The sequence below is a fragment of the Crocuta crocuta genome, unplaced genomic scaffold, assembly GCF_008692635.1.
Source record: "Crocuta crocuta isolate KB4526 unplaced genomic scaffold, BGI_CrCroc_1.0 scaffold299, whole genome shotgun sequence".
Classification (NCBI taxonomy): Eukaryota; Metazoa; Chordata; class Mammalia; order Carnivora; family Hyaenidae; genus Crocuta; species Crocuta crocuta.
Window position 1 is genome coordinate 9,206,882 of NW_027532747.1, and position 9,645 is coordinate 9,216,526.

Consider the following 9,645-nt stretch of genomic DNA (forward strand, 5'->3'; position numbering starts at 1 on the left):
TATATATAGTTTATTTTTGAGACAGAGAGAGACAGAGCATGAGCAGGGGAGAGGCAGAGAGAGAGGGAGACACAGAATCTGAAGCAGGCTCCAGGCTCTGAGCTGGCTGTCAGCACAGAGCCCAACACGGGGCTCAAACCCACAAACCGTGAGATCATGACCTGAGCCCAAGTAGGATGCTTAACTGACTGAGCCACCGAGGAACCCCTCCAACTCTTAAAAAAAAATTTTTTTTAATGTTTATTTATTTTGAGAGAGAGAGAGAGAGACAGAGAAAGAGTAAAGCAGGGGAGGGGCATAGAGAAGGGGAGAGAGAGAATCCTAAGCAGGCTCTGCCCTGTCAGCATGGAGCCCAATGCGGGCTCCATCTCATGAACCTTGAGATCATGACCTGAGCCAAAATTCAGTCAGATGCTTAACTGACTGAACCACTGAGGCACCTCCATTTCCAACTCTTATTAAATTAAAATATTTTAAAATATCTTAAATTATGGACTACTATGAAGTCTGAGAACTTAAAGACTAAAATTATTTGACTTTTTATGTTCAACTAAGTCATTAGCTAACTAAAAAAGGAAGAACCAATCTTCATATAAATTATTTAAATGATCAATGAGTTCATTATTTAAGTCAATAACTACAAGGGAGAAAAGGATAATCTACAGTTATAGGATATGTGAATGCGTGCCTCTGTCATAGTTAACGGTAAGCACAGGTAAATCTGGCAGGTGGGCACATGTTATTTCCTATGTTTTACATTTTCAGAGCTGAAAACAGGTCTTGGTGACTTTATGAAAGACCTATCAATTGTTAATAAGAAGATTTATCATTGGATTTTTCTTAGGAAAGAGAAACCACAATTATGAAACTGGCAATCGGCTCAACCATCAGTGAAGTTAGAAGATAGGAAATTTGGGGGTAAGTCACACGTCCTCGGATGGCTTTGGCTACAAGACACTTCTAGGAGAAGGCACAGAATACAGCAAATGCAGACTCAAATGGCATTAGATGAATTTCTACATCAGACTGAAAATAATACGTCACTACTGCAACAGCAGAATTCAGGTGAAAAGATGGGAAAAGAAGGTCTTTCTGTAGCCCTTAAAAAATTATAGTTTTGCAATGGGATATCTTCCTAAGTTGTGAACACTCATTCATACCTGATTCCTAAGTTTTTGAATTTCTTCTTCTCGATCCTTAATCCTGCTTTGCAACGTGTTCTTCGTTCGATACAGATCTTCTTCGATGTAGTGGAATTCCTACAAAGTGAGACGTGAATAAACAGAAGCCCTATCAGTGTCCCCTATTTCATCCCCAGTACCTAAAACAGTGGCTGACATGCAGGAGGCACTCAGCTGACACGCGCCACCATCTATCCTGAATGGATGAACGGACAGACGCGGACGGGTCTGATGAACACTACTCGGGCGTGCTGTATCAACCCGTACATGAGGCATAACCAAGCACAAGCCTGGGGTGATCACAGGTCTTCATGTTTCTTGGGTAGATACGTAGGAATAGAACTGCTGGATCACATAAGGGTTAGGTCTAACTTATAGGGGGAAAAACTGCCGAATTATTTTGTGAACTGTTTTCAAAAAACCTGCGCTACTTGGGATTCCCATGCAATATGACAGAGTTCCAGTTCTTCTACATCCTTCCCAACATTTGGTATCGTTAGTTCTGGTAAGTGTAGCTACTCTATGGGTATGTGCTGGTGTCTCAGTGGGGTTCCTATTTGCATTTCTCTAGTGATTAGTGATGCTGAGCAGCCCTTCACGTGCTTATCTGGACCAGGCAACACCGTGCCCGTTTTGCTCTATCATTGCTAAAAGAGAAAAGAATACCTCCAGATTCACTAACAACTGCACGAATGTGCTGCTGGTTTGTACAATGGATACGATGAGTCAGTGTCAGTCGCAATTTAAGACAAAGCACATGCCAGGGAAGACATAGTTAACTAAGAAACTTTCAAAAGCATTATGCTTAGCTGTGCAGATGAAGTAAAGGGAAGAAGTATGAAGACGTAAATGTGAGACAGGATCAAACTGCTAGACTACGGTAAAACATTTAGTTCAGCCTGCTCATATTACTGATTAAAAAAGCTGAGATAAGTGAGAATAAAGAAAATGAGGCAGTAATTAGTTAGGGTATGAGAATTGCAATTTACAAGAAGGTCTGCCTTGTTTCTTTCAAGCTCTTAGGCTAGCACAAAATTTAAGGTTGAAATTACTTAAAAAGGAACACTATGGGACTGTTTAATGCCAAGATTAAGCCCTAATACCTAGAACATCTCATGACTAAATAAACAGCCTAGAGCTACATTCAGCTGCACTCGCCTCTACTTAATTCTATCATTTTAAAAACGGGCACTGGCAGTGGGTGTGGTGAAGCCATCTGCCGTAATAAAATGAAAATTATCTAACCATCAAGAACATCAAATTTTTGCTTTTCGATATATAATAATAGCTCCTTGAATAAATTAAAATGCAATTTCTGAAAGGACAGTCAATTTCATAACTAAATTATCTACGACAGACTATGATGTATCTGCAGGCTGCTACTCAATGGACTTTTTCCCCTCACTACTCAGCAAACAGCTGAGTGGCACGTTCATAATAAAAACAAACATTTCTCTGAGAATAGAACAAGTTTCAGAAATGATAAATCCTAATAAAAAAGGTCTAGGAATATAAATACACAAAGCTGGAAATGTTATAAGTGATGCACTGATAATTGTAAGAATAGTTTTCTGTAAAGAGAATACAGATTTTATTGTGAGGATAAAATAATGTACACTATGTGCCTGTAACAGTGTCATTATTCAGTAAATTACAGGGGTTGGTAACATTAGATACAGCATCTTCTGAAAATGTGGCTGTAAGCACGTTTAACTGTTGTAATAAGGAAACTATTATATAAGTCTATTAAAGTATGATAATTTGGTTTGGGGAGCAAACCACTGCTAAGTAAACAAAGAAATACAATTATAAACATGACTTGTAAGAACACTCTGTATAAATATTTCTTCTCAAACAGAAAGCGCGGTCTAACACGGCAATAATGTTCTATTTATATTTCTAGTAAATACTACTACTGCTGTTCCTAGAAAGCACAAATGTAATAAAACATGAAAATCAACTGATGTTTTTAAGCTTTCTATACATACGCACTATAGTACATGAGGTAGTAGTGTATGTACATGGCGTGTATGAGGCAGCAGCGTATGTACGTGGGGTGTATGAGGCAGCAGCGTATGTACGTGGGGTGTATGAGGCAGCAGCGTATGTACGTGGGGCATATGGGGTAGTAGTATATGTACATGTGGTATATGAGGCATCAGTATATGTACATGGAGTATATGAGGTAGTAGTATATGTTTATGTAGTATATGAGGCAGTAGAAAGAACTCTGGGACCGGAATCCTGAGTTCTGTGCTATTCTCTAGTCGTTGTGTGATAAGAGACAAGCCCTGTAACTGTTGTGTGGGTCTATTTCTCATCTGCCAAATAAACAGTGAAGGGGGAGGGTAGTAACAAGACAGGAGGGACCTAAAAGGTCCCATTTAGCATCACCGCTCCAAGCCCATCCTACAAGAATGTCACTAAGTTCCTTTACTAGAAGAGTATCCTCCGAGGGCCGCCAGCAGAACATCTTCCTTTGATAATCTTCCATCTAAAATCTTTACCTGCTTCTGTCGCTCCAATTCTGCCTCCAGTTCTTGTTTAGATGCTTTTTGTCCAGCTATTTGGTCTTGCAGGTCTTGTAATTGTTCTCTTGCTGACTCTGCCTCACTAACCTGCTGGGCCTCCATATCCTGAAACGATGAGCCTGATATGTGAAAGCAATAATTAACCGTTCATTTTGACACTTACTGAGTAATCACTATGCGCCATGCATGGGGCTGGGCGGGCACTGGGGGATAAAGATGAGTGGACATGGTCTCCGCCTAAAAGGAGGGCACAAACGGACGCTTCACTGTATAACACGGCAAACGGTGAGACACACGGACAGGATACCACAGCTGCCACAGCACCCGAACCACGTGATCTAATGAGCATGCGTCAACAGTGGCTCACTGGGAGATTTATGGCTCCAATCAAAAGCTAACGATTTCAAAAGGAACAGGAATATAACATCACAAAGGACTTTGCTGCACTGGTCCTATGGAACTGCAGGTTACAGTTAGTTTCTGCCTGTGTGCTAAGTACTCAACAGAAACTAAGAATATAACCATTCTCTCACATCACCTCAGATTAATTAGTCTATTATTTCTTTTTTAAATTAAAAAAAATTTTTTTGAATGTTTTTATTTATTTCTGAGAGAGAGAGAGAGAGATCCAGAATCTGAAGCAGGCTCCAGGCTCTGAGCTAGCCGTCAGCACAGAGCCTGATGCAGGGCTCAAACCCACGAACTGTGAGATCATGACCTGAGCTGAAGTCAGACGTTTTACCGACTGAGCCACCCAGGTGCCCCCATTTCATTTTTTTTTTTTTAGTTTTATTACCATTATCTGTTTGTATATCTTTCTATATTTCTTCCGCCTTCTCTCAGTGTCATTATTCTCATTTCTTCAAACTCAAAACCCACCTTCTAGATTTCCTAATAAATCTACTAGTGGCAAAGAATGTAACTCTAGGTTTCTCAATTTCCCCTGTATGGGTTAAGCATGCATCCATTCATACAGTCCCACAAGAGACAAAAACTGGCATCTCATCTGCTTTTGATCTTTTGGTACACTCTGTCTTGAACTCATCTCTACGACTCCACACTTCACATACTGTTTGGAAGAACAGATAGATTAATGATACTTTCAGATAATAACAGATACTCCCAGATAACACAACTTTGTGGATTTAGAGAACAGGAATAAGTACAATTATTTTTCCCTATCCTTGAGTTTTGGGGGTTGATAGTAGGTAAATTAATCTTGCCATCAGTTTGACTTAATCAAATGAATTCCTGAGCTGCAGGCAGTACAGGCAATGGTTAAGAACGTATTCAGGAATCGGGCAGAGGTTCTAATCCTGACTCTGCTACTTTAACAGTCCTAGGGAAACTACTTTCCTTCTCTATGACTGAATTTCTCTTCAAACTGCAGAAAGAGAATGCACCATCTCCCTTACAGGGAATGCCTGGCATAGCAGTGCTTAGTGAATGACAGCTACTGGAGCCGTTAACAATTCTCTCATTCTGCTGGATACACTTTAATCCTTACTACAGATTTCATAAACTTGGGAAATAGTCAATGTCCTCAGTGATGCTGGGGTAAAGATGAGATATTAAATAAAACATGTCCTATTTTTCATAATCTCATCCAAAATACATGTATGAACAAAACAAAGCGTGAATAAGATTAGCATCCACTCAATTTCTAAGTTCACGGGACTGAATTCTTTGGAATTCAGAATTAATTACAGGGAAAAAAAATCCTACTTTACAGATTCTGAGGACAACAGCCTTTATCAGCTCTTCTACTTGGCCAATATGAAAAAAATCCAGACGTGACATGAGCTAACAGTTGCTGAGGGCCTAACCCATGTTGGGAACAATGCCAGGCCCTTTTACACATATCCCTTATCCTCAAGGGAAGCTCTGTTTACCTTCAGTTCATGGCTGAGAAAAGTCAGGCTCAGTGAGAAGTGGTGTCTGGTGCAGGCAACACATCTACTAAGCCTGAGATCCAAGCCCACACCCCAGACAAGAAGCCCTACCCTCACGACTTCCACACTTTCCATTGTAGATCATAAACATCTCACAAACCAATCACTTGCTGAATTCATGCATGGGTGAGTATTCTTTGCAAAATGGTTTTTTTTTCTTTTAAAGAAGGCTTGTTAGCCAGCGCTTTATCTTCTCTTGTTCTCAGAGACCACTCCTATGATATTTATGTCGAGGACTCCATGTTTTTAAACTAAATGAAAGGCTCCATTTATTTGTGGATTAAAAACAGCAATTACACATAAACCATAAATGATAAGATTATGTCTGAAACTCTAATTAAGAGACCTTCCCTGTGTCCGTTCCAGTATCAGAAAACATTCCAGTTTTACACACAAGCCCAAATCTCATTTGTGTTTTAACCACTAGATCACAAGATCCACAAATTCGAAGGTTCTGTCTGCTCCTTGCTGTAACCCCGAGCCTATAAGATGCCCGGCACATAGGGGGCAGAGGAAGAATTGGTTTAATGAACGAACCTAGTTACCGCTCTTATTTCCAGCCCTTCACAGTCAGTGGACAAGAAACCTATCGCTTTAGATTCACTTCTGCATGGTGACCGCTGGTTCTGCATAAGTTCCACACACTGTCTCACCAACACCCTTCCCTGAAAACACAGATGCCCCCCCGCCCCTCCCCCTACCTGCCAACAGCTGGGGGTGCGTGGCTGGCTGTGCAGCCGACCCACAATGAATCTTACCTGTAGTTCAGACCTCAGCTGATGGATCTGGCCCATTAGCTTCTGTATCTCCTCCTTCTGCATCTCCTTCTCATGGCGAAGTTCCTCCAGCTCCATGCTGTAAGCGGTACTGCTATCAAGGCCTTCAAACCCAGAGCCTTCCTTTAAGCTGTTAATCAATTTTTCTTTAGACTATTATAAAAAAAAGAAATAACCTTGAAGCAAAACTGAGGTCGGCTTGTATACTGAATGCCATTAATCTGACACTAACTAAGCCGCTGTGGAAATAGTCCAATTACATTCTCCATCAAAGAAAGTCCACAGTGGGACAAAGATGCGACAGAGCCTTGCTGCATACCGTCCTTGGATTGAAGCCCCCAGGCCCGTGTTATTGCTGAAAACTTGTTATCGACACAACTTTTCTCACATGTTCTTTTCCTCCTTCCTCAGGCTTTTTTTCCTCCATCACATGCTACTCAACAAATGTTTATGGAATGCCTACAGAGGGTTTTGCACTGTGCTCAGTGTCCTGTGTAATGAAGATGTCCCCCGTTAGGATGGCATCCTCCGCCTTATAAAGCAGAAGGGAAGTTACGAGTATCCAGTGAACAGCAATCAAATTGAGAGAGGTGTCTGCCAAGACCGCCTGCAGAGTTCTAAGAAGGAGAAAGCACCTCTGGGGAAGACAAGGCTCTACCTGAAAGCAGCAGTTATGCTGGTCCTGAAAATCGGCTAGGATTCGGACAGGTATGGAGAAGACAGGGCAAAGCATAAAAATGCAACGGCGTTAAGGTTGTACGAGAAAGCCCTAATGTGAGGCGTGCTGAGGTAGAACGTTAGGGCCAATCTGTGGGGGCTTCAGATGCCAGACTAAAATGCTTGACTTTATTTGGTGGGCCAACACAAGTGACCAAGAAGTAGACCGGAAGTGCTAGGACCAGAGCTGTATTTTAGGAGGGTCAATCTGGCAGGAGTGTAACATACATGTTCACGAACTATGGCTGACGGACCACATCTGGCCTGTGGCCTATCCATGTACAGCCTACAAGCTAAGGATGGTTTCTACATGTTTAAAGGGTCATAAGAAAATAAAGGGTATGTGATGGTGACCACAGAGAGCCTGCAAAGCCTACAATATGTACTGTTTGGGTCTTTACAGAAAGAGTTTACCAACCCCTGGTAGAAGAGATGAGTTGGAAGAAGAGAGTTGATGTGGGAAGACTAGCTCAAAAAGTGCTATCGTTGTAGGCCAGCAGTAATGACCATCAGCTCTTTCCCCTTCAGTAGAAATATCTGAATGGCACTCTCCTCCATCAAAAATAGTCTTCCCTTTTTATACGGTAGAACTCTGGGCAACTTCTTCAAACTTCTCTGTAATTTTCAAATTTTCTATCATAAACAGAATTCTCCCCCTCTCTCTGGGCTAGTGCCCAGACCTGTGTGCTGAGCGCCAGGCATGTATTTCGGATCGCCTTCCTGAAACTTTCACCCCAGCGTCACATCAATTTTGCAAATTCATCGTCCCGTCCTAACATCCAGCGCTAGCCTGCTGGCTTCCCTGTTTCCCCGCCACACGGCAGGGAGTAGCTCTCGTGCACTCAAGCCAGAAAACCAGAGTGCTCCCTCGGTCCACTTGCATTTCCCCCTCCTCCAGTTAAGTCTCTCAGTCTCACACACCCCACCTCCTCCACGTCTCTTAGCTGTCCCGTCTGCCGCCCTCACTGCCGCAAACTAGACCAGGTCCTCGTTATTCCTCACCATTAATTCTCACACCCTCCTCTTTACGTCTCCATCTCGCCATCCCATCCTCACCCCTCCACGTCCGCAGCAATTTACTGAGCACCTCCTATGAGCCGGGCCCTGTGCCAACTCTCCCCTCACCTCCTCATCACGGCCAGTCCTTACGCTCCCCGTCTCCCTCCTCTTCATCCCTAACCGTCATGGCCAAGGGAACCAGCTGCCGTCCGCCACACGCACCACGCTCCCTCAGGCCCCCTTCGCTCGGGCACAGGCTGTCCTAGCAGACCTCTCTCCCCTACGAGTCTTCCTACTCATCCTTCAGTTCCTCTTTATACAGCATCTCCAGTCACCCAACTCCCCCCCCGCCCCCCGCAGGTTTTAAGGGCTTAATGCATCAATAACGTCATCGCATCAATTACCTCAGTGTCTTTTTGCCAACTGAACTGCTCTTTTCAGAAAGAAGACACACCCTCAGCACCTCCCATATGACCTCGTGAATAGTTAAGTGCTCAGTTAGGACCTTTTAAATGAATTGATTAGAGTGACATAGCAAGAATAATTAGAACCCTTTGGAGGAGACAGATATGCTGCCTCATGAAAGAGGAGTCAAAAAGGTGCTCATACCCAACAGGAAGGAGGCAGGAGATGAAGGAAAAAGGCGGAGTCAAACCTCATGTGGTTCCAGCTCTACTGCCTGGGAAGAAGGCATAATATCTATCACAATAGGAGAACGAAGGAGAAGCTGGTTTGGGGGATGGGATGTCCCATGGAGAGGCGCACCGCAGGCACTTAGAAATTGGGGTCAGGATGTTAGGCTTGGAGACAAGCTGATGTCACATCAAGGTGACGGAGGCAGAGTGAGAGTATGACAACACGAAGAAAGGGGTTAGAGAGGGTTTAGACAGAATCTGGGGAGGACTCTTCCTCTGGAGACTGGGAAGAGGGCCCAAGAGAGACAGAACGAGCAGGGAGAGAGAGCAGAGAGAGAGAGATGGCCGTGCGAGTGACACCAGAAGGCAGGAGCTTCAGGAAGGGAGGAGGGCTAACAGTGTCCAGTGCTCTACCAAAGTCAAAGTGGGGGGAAACTAAGAAAAGTAAGAAAATACATATTCAGGTCATCAAAGGCCTCTGGGAAGACAATTTCAGAAATGTAGCAGGGACAGAAATTACACGAAGGAGTTAAAGTTAACAGGTCTAAAATGAAGACAGCATATTTGCAATAATTCCAGTAAGTCTGACATTTAGAGAAAGGGCAAGGAAATGGATCAAAGTGGTCAAAAAAGCCAAAAGTATGGTTTTTTTCCTTAGGCAGGAGTTCCAAGATCTAGTCTGACCTTCCACTAAGCAACCATGGGCTCTTGAGTAAGCTGAGCTGGAAGAAGGCAGCAGAGAGGGAAAAGCAGGGAGAGCACGGACTCAGGAGGAAGAGCTGAAATGAGGTGGGGCGGGAACCAATGTACAGGCTGAAAATTCCTCCCTGGAGAAGATGAGAGCAGATGTTACC

The 9,645-nt window shown here is 43.3% G+C and overlaps 1 protein-coding gene across 1 annotated transcript in view; it reads right to left on the reverse strand.

Annotated features, from left to right (window-relative positions):
* GOLGA5 (golgin A5) overlaps positions 1-9,645 on the reverse strand; it is a 44,266-nt gene that overhangs the window by 18,416 nt on the left and 16,205 nt on the right. Inside the window, exons 7-9 of the mRNA XM_077780883.1 lie at positions 6,423-6,593; positions 3,689-3,817; positions 1,161-1,259 (exon numbers count right to left, since the gene is read on the reverse strand). Coding sequence (XP_077637009.1) covers positions 1,161-1,259; positions 3,689-3,817; positions 6,423-6,593 — 399 coding nt within the window. The remainder of the gene's footprint in view (positions 1-1,160; positions 1,260-3,688; positions 3,818-6,422; positions 6,594-9,645) is intronic.